The sequence below is a fragment of the Plasmodium yoelii genome, assembly GCF_900002385.2.
Source record: "Plasmodium yoelii strain 17X genome assembly, chromosome: 14".
NCBI lineage: Eukaryota > Apicomplexa > Aconoidasida > Haemosporida > Plasmodiidae > Plasmodium > Plasmodium yoelii.
In genome coordinates, this window is record NC_036186.2 from 1,362,662 (window position 1) to 1,384,773 (window position 22,112).

At 20.9% G+C, this 22,112-nt stretch overlaps 8 protein-coding genes across 8 annotated transcripts; 5 read left to right on the top strand and 3 right to left on the bottom strand.

The window, feature by feature from the left end:
* Positions 1 to 390: 390 nt before the first annotated feature.
* PY17X_1435500 (conserved Plasmodium protein, unknown function) lies at positions 391 to 1,026 on the top strand (the record flags this gene model as incomplete). The annotated part of the gene is made up of 1 exon (XM_719968.1): positions 391 to 1,026. The coding sequence occupies one exon, from the start codon at positions 391 to 393 to the stop codon at positions 1,024 to 1,026; it is 636 nt and encodes a 211-aa protein (XP_725061.1).
* A 1,530-nt stretch (positions 1,027 to 2,556) lies between these two features.
* PY17X_1435600 (uncharacterized protein) lies at positions 2,557 to 3,243 on the top strand (the record flags this gene model as incomplete). Its single annotated transcript, XM_719969.1, has 1 exon — positions 2,557 to 3,243. The coding sequence occupies one exon, from the start codon at positions 2,557 to 2,559 to the stop codon at positions 3,241 to 3,243; it is 687 nt and encodes a 228-aa protein (XP_725062.1).
* Positions 3,244 to 3,522: 279 nt separating this feature from the next.
* On the bottom strand, positions 3,523 to 4,887 carry PY17X_1435700 (conserved Plasmodium protein, unknown function; the record flags this gene model as incomplete). The annotated part of the gene is made up of 1 exon (XM_719970.1): positions 3,523 to 4,887. One exon carries the CDS (start codon positions 4,885 to 4,887, stop codon positions 3,523 to 3,525), a length of 1,365 nt encoding a protein of 454 aa, XP_725063.1.
* A 169-nt stretch (positions 4,888 to 5,056) lies between these two features.
* Positions 5,057 to 5,299, bottom strand: PY17X_1435800 (diphthamide biosynthesis protein 3, putative; the record flags this gene model as incomplete). The annotated part of the gene is made up of 1 exon (XM_719971.1): positions 5,057 to 5,299. The coding sequence occupies one exon, from the start codon at positions 5,297 to 5,299 to the stop codon at positions 5,057 to 5,059; it is 243 nt and encodes an 80-aa protein (XP_725064.1).
* A 1,311-nt stretch (positions 5,300 to 6,610) lies between these two features.
* On the top strand, positions 6,611 to 8,248 carry PY17X_1435900 (PPPDE peptidase domain-containing protein, putative; the record flags this gene model as incomplete). Its single annotated transcript, XM_022957572.1, has 3 exons — positions 6,611 to 6,663; positions 6,884 to 6,975; positions 7,158 to 8,248. The coding sequence occupies 3 exons, from the start codon at positions 6,611 to 6,613 to the stop codon at positions 8,246 to 8,248; spliced, it is 1,236 nt and encodes a 411-aa protein (XP_022812941.1).
* A 1,374-nt stretch (positions 8,249 to 9,622) lies between these two features.
* On the top strand, positions 9,623 to 10,672 carry PY17X_1436000 (thrombospondin protein 3 precursor; the record flags this gene model as incomplete). The annotated part of the gene is made up of 1 exon (XM_719973.1): positions 9,623 to 10,672. One exon carries the CDS (start codon positions 9,623 to 9,625, stop codon positions 10,670 to 10,672), a length of 1,050 nt encoding a protein of 349 aa, XP_725066.1.
* A 1,523-nt stretch (positions 10,673 to 12,195) lies between these two features.
* On the top strand, positions 12,196 to 13,925 carry PY17X_1436100 (conserved Plasmodium protein, unknown function; the record flags this gene model as incomplete). Its single annotated transcript, XM_720100.1, has 5 exons — positions 12,196 to 13,081; positions 13,160 to 13,342; positions 13,430 to 13,570; positions 13,699 to 13,774; positions 13,871 to 13,925. 5 exons carry the CDS (start codon positions 12,196 to 12,198, stop codon positions 13,923 to 13,925), a joined length of 1,341 nt encoding a protein of 446 aa, XP_725193.1.
* Positions 13,926 to 14,638: 713 nt separating this feature from the next.
* On the bottom strand, positions 14,639 to 21,106 carry PY17X_1436200 (conserved Plasmodium protein, unknown function; the record flags this gene model as incomplete). Its single annotated transcript, XM_022957573.1, has 3 exons — positions 14,639 to 14,689; positions 14,846 to 14,933; positions 15,108 to 21,106. The coding sequence occupies 3 exons, from the start codon at positions 21,104 to 21,106 to the stop codon at positions 14,639 to 14,641; spliced, it is 6,138 nt and encodes a 2,045-aa protein (XP_022812942.1).
* Between the last annotated feature and the right edge of the window lie 1,006 nt (positions 21,107 to 22,112).

Consider the following 22,112-nt stretch of genomic DNA (forward strand, 5'->3'; position numbering starts at 1 on the left):
ACAAATTGCGAATTATTGTTATGTTAAAAAATTACTTTTATCCGTTTTAATATTACAAAATAGTTTGTATTACATTATAATTTATTTTTTATTTTATCTTTTAACTAGTTCTAATCACATATATAACTTGTGATCAAAATTTAGATTGTAAGCATTGTATGGATATAAACATTATATATATATATATGTGCATAGTCGATTTATATTTTGTATGTAGTTGTTTATTAATAATTAATACATATAAATATAATTGATCATACAATATACATATATTATATTGTATGTATGTGTTATTTTAATACTAAAAAAGAAGTGATAAACCTACATATGTATACTATATATACATAGGTTTATTTTTTTCCATGTAATAATATAAAAATAACAAAGCTAATGACTGCTACAATCGACGGCTTAAGTGAATTGAGATTCCATAATTTTCAAAATAGCAAAAAATACAATTGCCGTTTAAGTTTTGCAAATTGTGCGAAGAGGAATAATAAATATAACAAAGTTAATATTAAAACAACATTAATAGATAATGAAATAATTGACGATGACAATGAGGAATTTATAGATAATAACTTAATGCGGAAATGCCACAATTTAAAACTATGCAAAGGTAATTCGGTGGATAGAGTTGGCAATTATCGCTCATATGGTAAAAAAAAAGGTGACTATGACCTTGAAAGAGATGATACATTTTGTTCTCTAACGGATATAGATGACATTATAAAAAATCGTGATAATAAAAATATTTTTTTTTATTATAAAAATAAAAGTTTAAATGATTATAAATCATGTTTTGAGAAACAGAGTAAAAAACGAAAATGGTTTCAATTCAAAAAAAAAAAAAAAAAATACGAATTGGATGAAGGAGTTAAATATTTAAATGAATCAGTGTGCTCAAATTATAAAGAAGCAAATAAAAATGTGAAATTAAATAATCCATCTGCTAAATATAGTAAAAATCATATTTTAAATTCAACAGTTAGTAGTTTAAAAGGTATTTCAGGATGGATGTTTTAAGATAATTTATAATAATATTTACAAACTTATAACAAATTGGAAGGGTATGAGAGTAATCCTTTTCTGTTATATATTAGATTCATCTTTTTAGTTAAGCACATTAGGTCGATCGGGATATGCAAGATATATATTTACCCTTCTAAGGCATTGAAGATATATAGACCAAGTCATTTAGTACATTTTTTTTTGTTTTTTTTAATAATTTTAGATATAATATACTTATTTGTTTTTTATATATGCATATTACATATTTTATTATATTTTATTTTTTGCGGGGAAGTTTATGTTTTGGATTTAGAAGTATAAATATTATACGATATGCCATTGTATAATATATATTTATATATATATTCTATACACATATAATGAATTGTGTGTATAGTATTATGTTGGATGAACATCCACCTTCCTTTCATAAAAAAGGTTATATACCAATATTTTATAACATAATATACATTATGTATTCAAAAATCTTTATATATTTCTTTAATAATTTTTTTATATATATGCATATATATAATTAATTATTTTTTTAACGACATTGCTTTTTTTCATATTTATAAAATATATCATAACGCATGTGTATATTTTTATAAAAATGTATATCGTATTTTAAAAGATTACACCGAATGAAAAACATCCAATAATATACTCTGTTCAAAATTAAAATATTTACAGTTTTGTTAATTTTATTAATGTATCAATTTTAAAACAATGAAAACGAGTTTGCGAGCATTTATTTAAAAGGGTTCTTATTCTTTTAAAAATATCCCATCCATTTTTCCTTCTTTAAAGTAAGGAGGAACAGTTGTATTCACTAGTGATAGATAAGGACATGTCCATTTGGGTATCCTACATATAACGTATATATATGTATGTATGTATATATATATGTATGTATTTCATTTATGGGGTTTGTAATTTTTTTGGTATATTGTATTAGTTATTGGATTTATTAATATATTCAAAATTAAGCAATATTTCCGAATGTCTTCTATAAACAAACTCCAGTTTTATAAAACAGTCTAACGAAAAATTTATTGAAGCATTAATAAAAAATATAAACAATATATTATCATTAATATATATTTCGGCAAAGAAAAAATATACAAAAAAATTATTTTCACGTAGACATATTATTATGCTTATGTGCACATGCATATTTATATAGTCCCATACTAACTCAGAAAGGTATATATTTTATAGAAACATATATATATTGCAAAAAATAAAAAGAGTCAAAATAATAATAATTCATTGAAATGTAATTTTTTTAAAATAATTATCAGATTATTTAACACAATGGATAATATTTTTTTTAGTCCTTTGTCATATAGCATAAATAAAAATGTTCATTTGCATTATATATAAGCATACTCGAATATCATATATGTACTAAACAATATTTTTGATGAAACATTTTGTGAATATTTTATATGTTCAAATATAATTTTTAATAAAAAACAATACTAATAAACATATGGTATAAAGGGGGAGTTATGATATTTTTATAATAGGTTTTCAAACAAAATGGAAAAAAAAGACGAAAATGATTATTTGTGGAAGATAATAAAAGATTTAAATATGGTAGACAAAAAAGAAAAGATGATTTATAGTAATATAAAAATAAACAATTTAAAAACGAACAAAAATAATTTACCAAAAATAAAAATAAGCAAAAAATATGTTGAAGTAGGATGTTTAGGAATTTGGAAATTATCAAGCAGTAAAAATAAGTATGATATAAAAAAATTAAAAGATAATGATGCTAATACATATTGGCAATCATCGTCCATAGGCCCACATACAATAACAATACAATTTTTAAAGCTGACAAAAGTTTCAAAAATATTTTTACTTTTTAATTATTTGCTTGACGAATCATATACCCCATGTGAAATATTAATAAAAATTGGAAATGATGAACATAACCTTGAATATCTTTGTACAACATATTGTGATATAAACAAGTATTCTTTGGAAGATCCATTTTGGTTTGTAATTGATTTAAAAAAAATTAATTTTTTATCATTTTTCAGCAATTATAATTTAAAAGTTTTAAAAAACAAAAATGTATCCATATATTGTCATTGCCTACAAATCTGTATATTGTCAAGTCAGCATTATGGCAAGGATACCAGAGTAAGGCAAATCAAAATATATGGTCCTAATTATTCTTTTTACAAATACGATAAAATGATTTTACAAAAAACATAGTAGAATGTGTATATATAAAGTGAAAAAAAAAAAAAAATCGAAAAGAAAAAAATGTAAAATAAATGTAAAAAAAAACTTTTTTAATTTTTAAAGTTAAAAAGATAGCCTATTTAATTTTTTAAATGGTATGGAAAAATAGGGACATATATGCTTATGTGTTTTCTCGAAACTTTTATTCTATATAATGGGGCTAAATATGTGTGTATACATATTTTATTTAGCTATATATTTATTAAATTTTTAATTTTTATCCACAATTTTTCACGATTAGTTTGTTATTTACTTACAGTAATATTCATTTTCCATTTGCTCTAAAATTTTTAACCTATCAGATAGAGTTACATTAAATAAATTTTTGTTTATATTTTTTAATCTTTTTTCAAGCTCATCTTTTATATTGTCTTCAAGTATTAATGAATTAACTTTTTGAATATTTTCGCTACTAATTTTTTTTTTTTTTTTTTTTTTTTCATTATATCCATTTTCTCTGGATGGAAAATTTTCAAAATTACAATAATTTTCTTTATTATTATTATTATAAAAAATTGAATCCTTATTATCATTTCCATTTCTATCACTAGCAAATTCTTCTTTAAAATTATCATAATATATGTCTTCCTCATCAAACCCAATCATTTCGTCATCGCCACAAATTTCATTTCCCTCGTTATATGAATAGTCTATATATACCTCATTGTCAAAATAGTCATTATTACTTCTGTTGTTAGACAAATCATTTATACTATTTTCTATACTATTTTCTATATGGTCATTCATATCATCATTCATATCATCATTATAGTAACGGTTATTACTTAGTATTTCGTCAATATCATTATTAGTATTATCAGTAAAGCCGATACTATTGTTTGAATTTTCATCAGGATAATCTGACATTTCTTTTATCGTATCTGCATCTGAAATAGATGAAATAAAAGAATTTTGTTCATATTCACTTGAATGATTTCCATAAGCATCCTCCAACACAATAACATCTGAAGTATCAACATTATTATTTTTTATATCATAAAAATAATCCATATAATAATTTATATCTAATTTTTGATCATCCAAAATATATAAATCGTACTCATAATTTTGTGAATTTTTTAAATCTTCTTCATTATATTTTTTATCTTTCGTTTTTATATATTTATCATGAATTGGGTCATTTCGATTTGTATTATCTGAATTATCATTTAACAAATTTACATCGATTATTTTGTATATCTCCTTTTCTTGTCCTTCAAAATCAACATATTGAACATTTTCATTTACAATTTTATATTTTTTTAAATTATTTATAACTTCTTTAAAGTCTTTTTCATAACTTTTTAATGAATGAAATTTCCTCTTTTTCTCAGCATATGATAAATTATTATTACTATGATTATATTCTTCATGTTTTAAAAAAATATTAATACATTCTTCATTTTCCTTATTTATATCTACATCTGGCATTAATGTATCAACATGTTTATAAAACAATCCATTACATATTCTCTTATTTGATGTTTGTATATAAATTGATGGTATAGCTGCATCGTCAATTTTTCTTTTTAATCTAATTATAACTTTTTCTGATTTTTCTTCATTTTTTTGTCCCTCCTTTTCATTGTCGCTTGGCCCAAGTTCTTTATGCATTATTCTTACGTTGTGACCAAGAGATGCACATATATCTATATGTGTCAAAAATGGGTCAATTTTTTTCGCTTTTTATTATTTTACTGTTATATTTTTATTTAATTTGTTTTCTCCTTTTCTCTTTATGCCTATTTGATAATTGTTACAACATTATTGGTTAACTGTTATTTTATGAATATTTATTTAAATCTGTTAAATTATATATTATTTTAATGGTTAATGAGCAACTAGGACATATTAAAATATCTTCGCCATTTAAAAGTTTCTCTAATGTTGTTTCGAAAATATCACCACATGGACATGGATAAAAAAATGTTTTGGTATGTTCTTCAAATTCAAAATCTTCTAATTTGACTTCTTCATATATAACATCAAATGTTTCGCTAGTCTTAGTTTTATTTTCAACTATCATTTTTCAAAATATGCTATCAAAAAATATATATGTATAAAATGTATTAAAACAAAAATTCGGAATGATCTTGTTAACATTAATTTGTTAAAAAAATAAATATCCTTGTCATGGTTATTTTAATAGAATGAAAAAATTATATATTTTTTAATATTTATCGATTTATACAAATATTAAATAAAATAAATTAAAATAAATTATTAATAAATATATGCATGTATATATATATCTATGTATCACTTTATTTTATTTTTTTATTTTACAATTTCTATATATTAAGAAAAGGTTTTTTCTTGAGCGTTAAATTACGCAATCAATTTTTTTTTAAAATCCATTTCAATCTGATTTGATATAATACAGATTGTTAAAAAAAATGCACACGTAATTTTTTTAATTGTATAATTATTCCGTAAAGTTCATAAATAAGTTTTATTCTTTTCTTTGCATTAACAATTTTATGATAATGGGCATATAATATATATTTTCTGGAAATATAAATACACGATTATTTATGTTTTTCATAATTACCAACTATTATATATATCTATCAATGTATAACATAATTTTTACATGACACCATGTGATTAATCATTGGCACAACAATTTAAAATACTAAAGTCTTCAAAAATATAATTTTTTAAGTGTAATTTCATTTTTATATGTTAATTTTTATACATAAATATATATATTATACGCATTCAAGCATTCGTTTTTTATGTATATGTTTCCTATAATTGATTAAATATAACATATAGAAAACAAAATTAAAATTCTGTAACATTAACAGGATATATACGCTTTTTTATGCGTATACAAATGTTATAGAATAAATATAAAAACGCACATATATATATATATATATATATATATATATATATATATATATATATATATATATTTATTTATTTATATCCGTCCAATTGATACTTAATAAGGGTTTATATATGTATTATTATTCAATTAAATATATGTAAATATTTTTTTTTCCTTTTTCTATTTTTGTATGTATATTATAATTTTGTCCATTAAAACGAAATTAATACGTTTTTATTATATTAAATTATAACTCATTTATACACCAAAAAAAATTGTAAGTCTAAAAATATAACCCATAATAAAAGACTATAAATTTTGTATATTTTTCATAAATGTAATACATATGTACCCAAGTTAAATAAACGGCTTAATTTTATATACTCATATCAGTATATATATTTTGCATAAATATAAAATTTATATAGTTATATATGCATAGCTTCGATATTCTTATTAACGTTATTATCCACGATTTATAGCTTATAACATAAAATAATAATGGCAACGAAATATAATGTTAAGCTAAAGATATACGACTTATCCCGAGGAATGTAATGATACAATATATATATATATATATATATATTTATTTATTTAGTATTAAAAATAGCGCACTGTTTTATATACCCAACTTGTTTCCCTTTCATGTCCTTACTATTATTTAGTATATAGAAAGAAACATCGTGTTGGGTCTCTCCATATTTATTTGCTTTTATTTCATCATACTATTATTGCTATTATAATTGAGTTGAGTTTTATTTTTTACGATAGGGTAAAATTGTGGTCTCCGCTTTTAATTGGGAAACAAATTGGTGGAGTATGGCATACAGCCGTTTTGATATATAACATGGAATATTTTTACGGTAAGAGAGTTATAAAAACAGTAGACATATGTTATCAATACCTTCTACCAATGTCAATATATTTGAAATGTCAAAAAGTGTATTATTGTTTTTTTTATTGTTTTTTTTATTGTTTTTTTTATTCTTTTTTTTATTCTTTTTTTTATTCTTTTTTTATTCTTTTTCTTATGGTGTTTACACAGGGGGAGGGATAATGTGTTTGCCTTCAAACGAATTTGAATCACATTATAACATAAAACCAGTAGAAATTATAGATATGGGAGAAACTGAAGTAGATAAAACATTTTTTCATGATTACCTTGATGGAATTCGACCGAATTTTACTGCAGATAAATATAATTTAATTAATTGGAATTGTAATAATTTTACTAATGAAGCTTGTAATTTTCTTCTTGGAAAAGGTATTCCTGAATATATTTTGAACACACCTTATGAAGTTATGTCAACACCTAAAGGAAAGTTAATATTAGACATGATGCAGTCATGTCAAACATCCATTGCGCCGGGTATGGAAAATAGTTCCCCAATTAACAGTGAAATAAAAAATGATAGCAATAGTAATAATAATAATTATAGCCAAAAAAATAATGAAAATGAATATTCTAAAGTCCCTAGTGTATCTATGGATAATTTTTTTACGGAGAATAAAATAAATAGTATATTTGAAGATTATTTAAAAAGTGATAAGTGTGATTCAAATGAAAAAAAAAAATTTGTTAATTTATTAAATTCATTTTTTAGCAAATTAATTAATAATCTCGATATATTACAAAATAGGATTATATATAAAAAAAATAACGAAATATTTAATAATATTTCAAATGATTCAGAATATAATAAAATATTATCTTATATTGGATTTGTTAAAGGATACGTTGAAATTGATGAAATAAATAATTTACAAATTTTTACACTTTATATAGATTCAACATATAATAAAAATTCACCCACTTCAAAAAATATCGATTTATTTATAAATAAAAAAATATATTTAAAAAGTTTAGATCCATCTATTTATAAAGTAGACCTTTTATCTTTTAAAAATATTTCTGAATATGTTCTTGATAGTAATACAAAAAAAACAAATGCTAATGAAGTTTATGTTTTTTTATCAGAGTATTTTATAAGCAACCATTTTGATATTACAAATAGCAAAAATGACAACAACAATTTTAGAACTATAAAAAGTGCAATTAGTTCAAATTTGGAAACAGAAAAACGTTATTTGATCAATATATATGAGCTAGTGACCAAACACCTAAATTTGTTATAGATATGTTTATAGCAAAAAAGGGAATTAACATGATTTCATAGAGAAAAAAAAAGTAATATTATCATTATTTTACATTAAAACTTATATGGTTAAACAATGATAAAGGAAATGATATATATATTGAAGTGATATAATAATATACACACAACTATGTAATTCCTAAAAAATGTAAAATTAATATATGTATATATACATATAGACATTTTCAAAAATAATTTCAAATATTATAATACATAATATGGACTATACTCACAAAATTAATATTACTTTTATATTGTATAACCCATATAGTACATATTGAAAGGTTTTTATATTTTTATGTAAAAATGCCATATTAAAGCGTTAAACAAATTTTTTTTTAAATGACTCATATTTTTCATTTAGCAAAAATAAATATATAAATTTCTTTTACTAAGAAATAATTTTTTTATTAAAAATAACAAATTCCTTTGCACTATATTATGTGTTATATAGAGATATATAAACGATGATGAAAGAGATCCATATTTGATTATTATTATTTTTTACCTCAATTCAGCGAAAAAAATAAAAAAAAATATATATAATAAAGATAAAAATATATATTGTTACACATTATTTATAATTTTTTTTTTTTGATCATTTTTTTAGTAATAACATATTTACAACAAATTTTATTAACAATGAAAAAAAAAAAATAATAAAGTCACAATTTCATTTTATCTTGTCAATATTTGACCCCATATGAAATTTCAATAGAGACCAAATTGTAGAACTGTTGTAATTTATTTTTTATACTTTATTTTGTTCTGTTTTATTCTTATATTTTTTATCGAAAAATTGGCAACTTTGGAGTGTAAGAATATTTTAATTTATGTGTATATATTTATGCATAATTTTGTGAATTTATAAATGCCAAAAAATATATATAATGTACAATTTCGAATAACAGCATGGGGTTTGCTCACAGAAATAATAATAAATAAAATAAATTAAAAAAACATTATAAAAACTAATTTTTTGTTAATTATCCAATGGTGTTTGTCATTAATTAATTTTATTTATTTTGTCATTATTTTTTAAATAATTATTTTATTGTTTTACCATTTTTGTGTTTTACATACAAAATATAATACTTTCGTACAATATTTACACACATATATATGTGTATGATCTTATATGTGAGTGTGTTGCTTAATTTGCATGTCATGTTGGTAATATTTCCAAATTAGCATGAATTAAAAAGAGGGTACATAAATTTTGACCCATATTAAGTATTACGTGAAAAAAAGGAAATAGAATAAGTATAAATATAAAAATAACAATAAAGGAATAATAACAAAGGAAAAATAATAAATTTGTTGATCCGCCCTTTTTTATAACAATTGTTTGAAAATGATAAAAATGGCTAGATTTTCCATAATATTAATTTCGTTTTTTTTTTTGACATTGCACCAAGAAATATGGGGAAAAGTTGATACGAAAAAAAATGAAGACCCAGTTGTACAATTACTTCAACCAACCCAAAATTACAAAGTTGTAGTATTAGAACCAGAATGTTTCATAAATCAAAAGACACCAAAATTAATGAATAGTAATAATTATAAAGATGAAGAAAATTTTGATAGGAAAGAATTTTTAATGTACAATTATATCGTTATAAATAATTCTGAATTTTCGAATGCAAAATCATTAGAAATATATTCATCAAAAGAAAAAAATATTACAAATTATTTAATTTTAACATTTTATATTGACGGTTTAAATTTTTCAGTTAATAAAAATTTAATTTATGATATTTTTTTACATCTAAGTACATCAGGGGACAATAAAAAGATGGAATGTACTAATAAATATTATGATGTATCTTTATTAAAATCTATAGATGTTTTAAGTCCATCAGAATTAGAGATATTATCTGATCCTATAAAATTTACTATGGGAACAGAGTCTGGAAGTTTTAGAATTAATATTACACAAATGTTTATGAATGATACATGGAAAGCTTTTATAAAAAATAAAATATCTTTTCTTATTAAGCCAGAAGGAGATTGTTATGTATTATTAGAAGACAAATTAAATAAACCCACTTTAGTTATTGAAAAAATATCTTCCTTTTATACAGAATGGGGAGAATGGTCTCAATGTACTATGGAATGTAATCATCCCGATAATGTTCAAATTAGAGAAAGACGGTGTATACATCCAAATGGGGATTGTTTCAAAGGAGACTTAAAGGAATCAAGACCTTGTAATGTTCCTTTACCTCCTTGTTATTCCTTATATGAAAATAAAGACTCCTCAACATTAAAAATTACAATGGTTGCTTTGCCCATAATTATTGTTATATGTGTATTTATTATATTATATCGAATATTTTATGCTAAAAAAAGCACAGAAAAGGAATTATACGAGAATGTAGCTGGTCGATTTATGTATGAATAAGGTATTTGTAGGAAAAAAAAACATACACAAATTGAGTATAAAAAAAATCCTTATTCCTATTTTTTCAACCACATTCTTTTTCATGGGGTATATTTATTGAAAATTTTAATAATCTTTATATACTTTAATATCCACCATATTTGTTCTTTTATTATTTTTGTTTTCATCAATTATATTAAAAAATATTATAATTTTTTAGTTATATTTGTTTTTTAGTTTTATATTAGTTCTTTTATTTTTGCATTTTATTTTATTTAACATACTTTGAGTTGTATATGTTTATTATTAACTTTTCTTTTTGTCTATTTTATGCACAAGGTTACAACTTTTTTATGCATTTTTTTTTACTTACATGTTTTATTTATTTTTTTGTCCTATGCTTATTTTTTTATGTTTTTATTTATTTTTCTATTTTTTTTTTTTTGTGCTAAAAATTGGATGCAATTTTTATAACTATTTGTTTTGTTCACACTTAATCAAGCTATATTGCCTTAAAAATATTTTTTTTAAAACAACTATATTTCCTATATATGCAACAATTACAATTGCTTATTTGGTATAGTAAAAAATATTTATGTTATATATTTTTAGTATATATATGAAACAACATATATACAAATTTAAACCTTTACCCGTTCGTACAAAAAATTCCAAGAAATATTAATTTACTGAAAAAAGCATGTATATTTATTTATATATTTGATAAGAAAATAATAGCTTTAATTTGGGCTCATTTTTAAAACCAAATATCAATTACGTGCTGTTTTAAACTCACTCTCGATATGCATTCTTATATTTAACTCAAAAAATATTTATATATTAAAAAAAGACACAGGAGAAATAATAACAAAAATTAACATATTATGAATTCTTAATTAAAAAAATTATGTTTTATATTAAAAAAGACAATAAGACACAAAATTTTCACAATTTATGATATTGTCACAATTGTAATAAGGAAGTTACATATATAAAACGTGGTTATTTTATTTTTTTTAAATAATTTTATTTATAAAAGTCATAATATTCATAAATTAATATAAATAAAATATCAAACTCATTTTTTAAAGCTCAAAAAAATTATAAATTTTTTTTTTTTATGATAATAGTGATTATATCATTTGTTGTAAAGTATTGTTTTTACAGTCTTATTAATAGGTAATATGTTTTATAGATTAATAAGTGTATATATTTTTTTGTACGTATGAAAAATGAAATTAATTAAAATATGTGTAGGGTGAAAGTTAAAAGTTATATAGAGAAATATTTACTAATCTACCCGAAATAAATGAATTGTTTATTATATACACCGATAGACACTTATGTACTTAATTTTCATAATGTGGTTTTAATATTAAATGTGTGATATTTCATGAAATATAGTATAATCTAACATGTATACATGAATATGTAGATATATGCAAATATGTGAGAAAAATGTGTAATGGTATTATATATTAGTATTTACTAATAATGCAAATTATATTTATAACATAAATTGTTTGAAGAATCTACAAAAGGAAATGAAAAGTATATTTTATAATTTATTAAAGAACCTAGCCATAAAATTGATTTATATCTTATTGATAACAAATATATCTGGTTTTCAACTAAGAAATAAAATTACAACAATAGAACAAAATGGATTTAAAAATGATAAATCTAACATACCAATTCATAAGGTAATATCTTACTTTAGCAAAGAAACTGTAATATTAGAAGGCAATGAAATAAAAAAAATAAGTGTTGAGGATAACATATGTTCAAATTCAATTAAAGATCATGAATATTTAAATAATCCATCAAATATATCGTTCAATCTTGAAAATGAAGCTCACAGTATCGATATGAAGTATGAAAATAATGTATATTATCATGCAGTAAATACTTTAAAAGTTATGAAATTTTCTCTATGTAATAAAGTATTAAAAATAAAAATTCCTATAACTAACGATCTATGTGAATATGAAGAATTTAGTAATTATATTTTAAAATTAAACTACTTAAGCATACAAAGTGAGAAAATGCTCCAAGATATGTTAAAAATTGGAAAATTTATTTTAGTAAAAATAGAGGACAATTATATATTAAGCACAGATATAGCTAAATTTAGTGAAGATGAATATTTTGTGTTCAGTGGGACAATAAAAAATAATTCAATATTTGTTGATATATCAGATTTTATAAAAAAAAAAGTATGCCCTAAAAATATTCCCCCTAAAAAAAGTGATAATAATCCGGAAAAAATAAATCAGGATGGGGGGAATTTGGATATAAAAAAACATGTTACATTAATTTTGTTAACGTCTCATTCACTGAGTAGTATAATTATTTTTCCCGAGTTTCCACCAAACGTCAAAGATATAAAACAAAACAAAAGTATTAGAAATATTGTAAAAATAAAAAAATGTAAGTCTCAAAAAATTGAAAGTTTATGATCTTTCATTTAATCAATACAATTTATTTAATTTTTTTCTCCTTGTGCAGCTATAAAGAAAGAATACATAGATCTAGAAATGTCGTCACCTTGTTATAACATATGTGATGATAACATTTCATATCAATGTAAATATAATAAATGTACAGAGAAAGATCCAACCTTTTGTGATAAATATTTTTATATAAGTTTTAACAAATGTTTACCAACAGCATGTGAACGCACACTAAATGGTAAAAAAAATAATATAATAGCTATCTGTAAAATGAATATACAAAATTGTTAATAATTTTGTCTATTTTTTTCAAATATTATTTTAGAGAGTAATGCAAGTAATAAAGATGTAAGCAATGTACAGGAAAAAAGTGATAAATATGAAGAAGAAGAAGATATATATGGAAATGAAATGATAAGAAGGGGAAGGAACAAAAAATTGAGTATCTTTATGTGGATAATAAATAGTAAATAGCTAAATTTAAATCATTTAAAAAAATAATATGTCTATATAATTATACTTATTTTATATGCGAAAATATGTAATGTCTAAATACTATAATAAATGTATTTCTAATAATTTTTTAATATTCAGATAAAAACATTTCTCTCGGTGTACTAATATTTTTTATTTTTGCAATAATATTTGGATGTCTATATTGTTATTTTCGGTAAGTTCTTTTTTCAGCTAGTATATATTTATTTTCGCTTTTTTATTTAATAAAATGCATACAAAAATAAAACACATGTTTTCCCTTTTTTTGTAGGTCTATGTTGAGTTTTCATAATGATGAAGAATATTATGTATCAAAATACAAATAGATATAAGATATTATTGTTTTAAAAAAAATGTTTGTGAAATTTTTTTTTTTGTTAAGTATATCATTCTATCTCATACATAATTTTTTGAATTAATACATTTAAGAATGATTTTTTATTTGTATAATATTATTTTATTTTTGTAATGCATTTCATTGTAATATATTGAAAATTTTGTTTTTGTTTGTGGTGATAATCGTAGTCATTGCCCACTTTTGTAGAACATACAAAGTTTTATACAATAATATATTTCATGAAAAATTTTTTTTTAATATTTTCTTTTGGAAAATTGCTTTAACTTTTTAGTATGATATAATATATTTTAAAGAGTTTATTCTATGCGTATTATCGCGCATAGCATATATATTATAGCATTTAAAAAAAAGTTGGGAATTGACAACTTATACAAAAATAATATATTTTTGCAAAAAACGTAAAAAAATAACATGATATAAAATAACAGGGCATAAAATAACAGGGCATAAAATAACAGGGTATAAAATAACAGTGTATAAAATAACAGGGCATATAAAAACAGGGCATAAAATAACAGGGTATAATGTAATTTCCCAGTTTGCCATTATAAATATACGTTTTTAATGAATACTAGTAGTAGTATTGTTTAACTATTTTGGGCCTGAACTGGTCAGAAGTATATCCAGTAATATAATTTCGTTTTACATATATTGCATTCATTTCTCTTAATTTGGTCATCTTTATTCATTGTTTAGCAAGTTCTTCAAATAATATGGGCACATTCTTTTTGCCTATCGTATTGGGGAAAAGAAAAAAATAAAATAAAGTAAAAAAATAATAAGATAAACAAGATAGATTGATTGCATATAATTGCTAATAACAGACATATATATATATTTGAACAAGTATACGATAATTTTTTTAATGCAGTTTTTGTCTTAATTTACTTGTTCATTTGTGGATATTAAATCAACTAAATCAGTTGCTATGGGATATTTAGGCTTTAACGAATTAAACAGCATAGCACATTCGGCTCTAAAAAAGTGAATAAAAAATTGAATAAAAAAGTGAATTAGTAAAACTTCTACACAATTCGAAATATAAGTAAACAATATATATACATTCTATGTGTGGATAAGAAATAACAGTAATTTTTAGCGACACCAAAACGGGGTCATATTTATTGTGCACTTTCTTTTAAAAACTTACTCTGGTAACATAAAAAAAATGTAAAATAAAGAATGCTTGAAATCTGGCCATAACATGGATATACACATTAAACATCCTTTCCATATGAATTTATTTGTCCATATTTTTTTTTGTATTAATAATGGGATTATAATACTACTAACAAATTCTCTTAATATATTTATATTCTTTGTTACTTGACATAAAAATCTTCCATATATAGGGAATATAGAATCCGTATTTTCTGCTATTTGTTGAATAATATTAGCTATATCTTTTATTGTGATATCATTTGTCATTTTATTGTTTTCTTGATCGTCTAATTGATTTAAATTAACTTTTGTTACAAAATAATCCAACATGATTCTTTGAATGTTTTTATTTTTATTTAAATTATAATAAAAATAAAAAATTTCAATATTAGTTATATAATAAGATTCATTTTCATTTTGTTTTTCCATAACATATGAATAAGGCAATTTAATAATATTATCAATACAGGTTTTTAAAATTTCAATTTTTTTATTTTCATCCATTTCATTTTTAATTATTTCATTAAATATATACAAAGTTTGATCTTTTTTTAAAAATCCAATTAATTCAATAATAAAAAATATATTATTATTTTCTAAGTACAAATTATAACAAAAATTTAAAAAATTTATATGAGCTTCTTCTGTAGGATGAGAAGGATGTTCATACATCCTTTTACTAATATATTTAATTATTTCTATATTAATATGAAAAGGCGTATTTATATATGAATTATCATCATTGCCTTTTTCATTTGTTACGGATGCAGCTTCTGATTTTTCTTCATCCTCTACTATATTATCTTTATTTGTTTTACCATTTTCTTCTCCTGATTTAATATCACTATTTTTGATATCTACATTTTCAGATTCGTCATAGTTTATTTTATTATTATATTTTAAAATTCTGAAAATTTCTTCATGATATAATGATTTAAGAGAAGATAATGCCTTAATAAATTTGTTTAGTAAAATATCTCTAATTCCTTTTTTAACACAATTATTATATATAAATAAATATAAATGAAAAAACATAGAAGATTTTACACATATACTTAAATAGTTATCAATTGCATTTATTACAAAGGTGATAATTTCGCGTAAATCTGAATAACTTCCCTTATCATCAGTATTATTGTTAGAAGTTTTTATTTTAATATCATCTAATAAACCCTCTTGTAAAAGTGACGAAAATTGTGTCCAAAATTCATCTTTATTTTTTTCATAAAGTTGTTCAATATTAGATATAACAAAATTACATAAGGAGTTTACATAATCAATACTAACAAGGTTAATAAATATATTTGATTTTTTTATTTTTTCAAATAGTTTATTATCTTCTATTAAATTTATTGTTTTTAAAAATAAAAAGATAAATATTTCTTCTATTAATATCTTTTGTGATATTTCATTTTTTTGTAAGCATTCCTTTTCTTCTTCTATATTGTTAATAATGTTTTCATCTTTTATTTTATTTTCTTGTTCATTTTTTTTTTCTTCTGTCTCTTCTTTTGTAGTGTTGAAAAAATCAGTCTCTTTTAGAAACGCTTCCAATGTTTGAAAAATTTCTGGGTTATCAATATTATTTGTGTATTCATTTAATTTTTGTTGAATGTGTTGAAAATTTTTTAAGGATCTCATATTTTGTTCATATATTTGTATATTTTTATAATTTGAAAATATAGCTAATAAATCATTATAGAAGAATGAAAAATTTTCTATTAAAAAATTATGAATAAAATTAATTAATTCTATAGGCCATAAATAAAATGCAAAATGTGAAAAAAAGAGAATATCATTTTTTAAATGAGGTATATATATATTACATATATATAATAAAAATAGAATAAAAAGTTTATGATAAAAATTATATATCCTTTTTGTATATACATAAAAATTTAATGTGTTGTTATATATCCCTTTTGATGCTGTTATTAATTTTTTCAATAATGTTTTTATCTCATTATTTGAATTATATAATGTATTAATATATATAGCTAATACCGTCTTTTTCGATTTTATATTATTATTTTTTTTTAATAAATTTGAAATTAGTGAAAAACTAAAAATATAATAGTTTGATGAACTTTCAGATCGATAACTGTATCGAATATAATAATTTATATTAAATCGTTTTGATTTTATTTCCTCTTCATCACAAGAAAATTTATTTAATCTCTCTTCATTCCTCTTTATATAGGATGTTATATCAATATCTCTTTCTTCCTGATCGCTAGCCAAAGAATCTTCTATATCTTCTTTTTTCTCTTTTATATTTACGTCTATTCCTATGGCTTCATCATTTGAGAAAGTTTCCATTTCTATTTCCTCAGTTTCTACATCAAAATATGAACACACACCTTCTGATTGTTGATCGCAGCTAAGTACATTTATTTCCTCATTATTATCATCGTTATCTTTTATTAATTTATTTTTTTCAATATGATTTATTTCAGAATTTTCATGTGTAGAAAATTCATTAATATAATTCGGTGGTTGTGTGTCATTCATATTTGTTTCCATTTTGCTTTCTTCCATATTTTTATCAGTTAAATTTTTTGAAATTTTAATTTTGTTCATAATATTTTTATCATTTTCATTTTTTCCACGTATAAGATCATCACAACTAGTATTATTAATATACCCTTTGTAATCTATATGTGTGTGTATATTATTTAACCACATAATAAGATATATAAAAAAAGTGAAAGGTAATTTTGGCGTTTCTAATATTTTTTCAATGAATGTTTTTATATACTGATCTCTATTATTTGTTAATAAATTATCATTATGTAAAAAATAAATAATAATATTAAATATTTCCCCATATAAGCATTTAAATTTATAATTTTTTTTTTGTAATTCAGATCGATAAACATGTTCATTATTTTTTAGTTTATTTTTTATTTGGTTTAAATAGTTATAACAAAACGATGCATATCCTAATGTGTAATCTGGTTTTGTTTTTTTACAATTTGTCTTATAATCTACACTAAGATTTTTTTCAGTTTCTGTAGGATGTTCGATATTCGTATCTTTATTTTTATCCATTTTACTTTTTTCTTGTATATATGAATAAAAGAGAATATTATTAAGCATTTTAAATATCAATGAATAATTCAAAAATGTGCTTTTATTTGTATCAGTAAAAACTACCGTCGAATTAACTTTTATAATATATAAGGTAAGAAAAAAAAATTTTAAATTTTCCCTCATCATATTATTTAATATTATTCTTTTTACTATATTATTTATTATTTTTAAATTATTAATTTTTTTAATAAATATATTTTCTCCTAAAACTTGAACGTTATTTTCAAGATTATTATTTATAATTTGTGAAAATAATAAAAAATAATACAATTCTATAGATCCAAGTATAGTATCATTATTCTTTACATTTCCATAATATTTTAAATTACTATTTAAAAATTGGGTATATATATCTTTGTAAAATAAATCAACAAAATTTGTTTCCATATTTTGCATATTATTTAAATATCCCCTTTTATTATTTTCTTCCTTCATTTCTTCATTATCCATTTTTTTTTCATCATCATATTTGTTTATTACTTGGGTTGTAATATTAACTTTGGAATTTGTATTATCATTACATATATGTGGTGTATAGTTTTTTGTTTTTCTTAATCTACTTGTGGCTTCTTCATTTTTTATATCTTTTAAAATATTCGAATGATTATTAGAATAATAATATTCTTGACTTAACTTGGTTTCACCATTTATTGGATTTATTTTACTATCTTTAACAATATCCACTAAATTAATTTTTTTGAAACATTTTAATTGTTCATAATATTTTTTATTTAAATTAAAATTTGTAAGATATAATTTTTTAATGACTTGATTTATAAATATATTTTCCTTTTCTTCTTTTTTAAAATTTCGATTTTTAGAATCATTTTCATTCATTTTTACTTTTAAATAGGACATTATATCAACTTGTTCATTTCTTAATTTTTTATATCCATAACCTTCTTTTTTTAAAACATTTTTATTCTGTAGATATTGATTATTAATATGAAAATTTTCTTGAAGTTTTCTTTTTTCTTTATCTTCTTCTTCATCGTCTTCAACATACAATTCTTTATCTAACTCTTTATTTATATATACACTATTAAGTAAATTTTTTTTTTTTTCTTTTAATTCTTCTGTTGTTCCATATATTCCCATAATATTTAATAGGATAGTAATATATGAATAATAAAAAGGAAAATTCACATCAATTTTACATATAAGTATAGATAACTCGTTTTTTATATAATATAGTAGACAATCAAATAACTCTTCCTTTGAATGTTTTATTTCATTATTTCCTTCATTTTTTTTTGATTTTTTGTTTCCTTTTTTTCCAGTTTCTTTATTAGGATTATTGCAAGAGGCATATGTGTTTGTGTTTTGGATGGAATCTTTTAAAAACATTAATTTTTTAATAAGAGCAAACAGATTTTGAATAAAAAAATTTAGAATAAAAGGATCTATTCGAATTAAATAAAAAATGTTTCGCATTAAATGCGTTAAGAAAATAATATTATCTGTTGTTATTTCATTTATGTTACTAATTAAACAATCTTCATTTATTAGATATTTAATTTTTTCTTTGTTTTCTATTTCCTCTTTTCCATCTAAATTGCAGTTTGGAGGTTTATAATAAATATTTTCATACATCATATATTTTTCACAACTTTCCTCATCGATTTTATCGACATAATCATAAGTAGCATTTCTTCCCATATCGTTATTTTTTTTTTTTTTTTCATCTTTCAAAAGCTGTTTCTTATTTTTTATATTATCATCATCATCATCATTATTTAATTCATTTTCAGAAACACTATTTTTTTTTTCCTCAAAATAATATATTAATTTGTTAACAAATTCCATTTTGTGTGTGTCTTTATTATGATTTTCCAATTCAGCTTCATCTTCACATATTTCGTTACTTTCCTTTTTAACTTTACAAGTTTGTTTGTTATTTTTATTATTATTTTTTTTTAATTTGTTCATAACATTAGGGAAACTAAACATAGAAGTTGAATTTTGTGTGTTAGTTTTTTTTTCTAAACAACCAATATTATTATTATGTTTACTGATAGAGAACAAAATCAAATCGTTAAATAAACGAATATTTTGTTCTAACCATATTAATATAATTTCATCAAAATTTTTTAAATTAACTTTATTAGAAACATCATTTAAATATGTTATATCAAATATCTCGTTAATAATATGATGTACATATTTTTCTTGAGATAAAATTTCTTTAAATATATTTTTTTTATTTCTTAATATATGAAAAAAATATAATATTTCTTTTGTAAATATTAACATTAAATTTTTAATTATATCATATTTATATGGATTTTCTTTAATATATTTCTCAAAATTATAATTTAACAAAATATTAAAAATCTTGGATTTTAATATAACATAACTATGAAACCCTTCTTTTATCTGCTCTATTTCATGTCGTTTTTCATCAAAGACAACAGTTGGTGGATTTCCATCCACATTTTCAATAGTTTTATCAATGTCATTATATAAACTTGCACGTACAAATAATAATCCTTTTAACAAATATATTATAGTTTTTTTTAAATATTCAATTACTTTCACAAGATAATGTTTTTCCTCAATAAGGTTTACAAAATAAGATACAATTAAATAGGAATAGTTTTTATTTATTCTTATTAAGGAAAAAAAAAATGTTAATATTCTAATCATTAATTTTTCTTTAAATATATGATTATCATTATACCCATTACCATCATTTATACGTTCTAATAATATACTAATATATGGAATTATGTACGTGTTAATTGTTTTCCGATTTTTCTTATTTTCATTTCTAAAACATTTAAGGAATATCTGTTCTATCTCATTTATATTTGTAATCAAAACATCTTCGCTTTCTTCATTGCTTTCAAGCACCTGGATTATTTTAGCAATTCCTTTTTTTTGTATTTTTAGCATCTATATATATGTATGTAATATAACGCAGATAAGACAAAAATTATAACAAATTTTATATATCATCAGTTTATAATTTTATTACAGGCCCCTGTATATATAGTACATATATCTATACATAAGTATAGGTAAATTCATATATAAATATAAGTATACATTCGGAAAATATCACAACATAATAATTGATATGCGATATAACAATACAATTGCTATGTTAACTTATTACATCATTCATGGTTTTGTATATAATAGATCTTAATAATAATCAATGAATTTCAAATTTTATAACTATTACAAGAATATATTCAGTTTTTTGGGAATGTACATATATTTATTTACATAAAACGAATTAATAATATTTTGTATTCAATTTTTTTTCCTTATGGTTTTATTACTCTTATGTTTTTTCCCTCATGTTTAATTTATATATATGTATAATGCATTTTAATTATATTCAAAATAGGAAATTAAAGAAAAAAATGGAAAAATAAAAAAGAGAAAAATTATGCAAAAAAAACGAAGAAATAATAATAAACACGTTACCACAAAAATAAAAATCCAGTATTATGAAAAATTACATTATATGTTGAGGTATGTGAATAATATATAATATGCGCATATAAATTTGTAATGTATACAATCAATTTTTTTAATATTTTCGACGTGGGAAAAGAATAAATAAATTAAAAAAAATCATTTATATTGTATATTTAATTTTATAGTATTATATATATTTTTTATTTATACAATATATAATTATATATATTTATTTTTTTGTTTATTTTTCGTATAAAATAAAGAAAACGTAATTATCAATATTAAAATGGAATATCATTTAAATTAAATAACAAATTGACATATAATAATATTCATAAGATCGGAGATCGGAAGATCAGGCCATATCATAGTATAATTTTTATGATAATAATTTTTAGTAGTTATGCCAAATATTATATTAAGGCATTTTTTATAAAGTTGTAATTTTTTAAAAGAGTAGTATCAGATATAT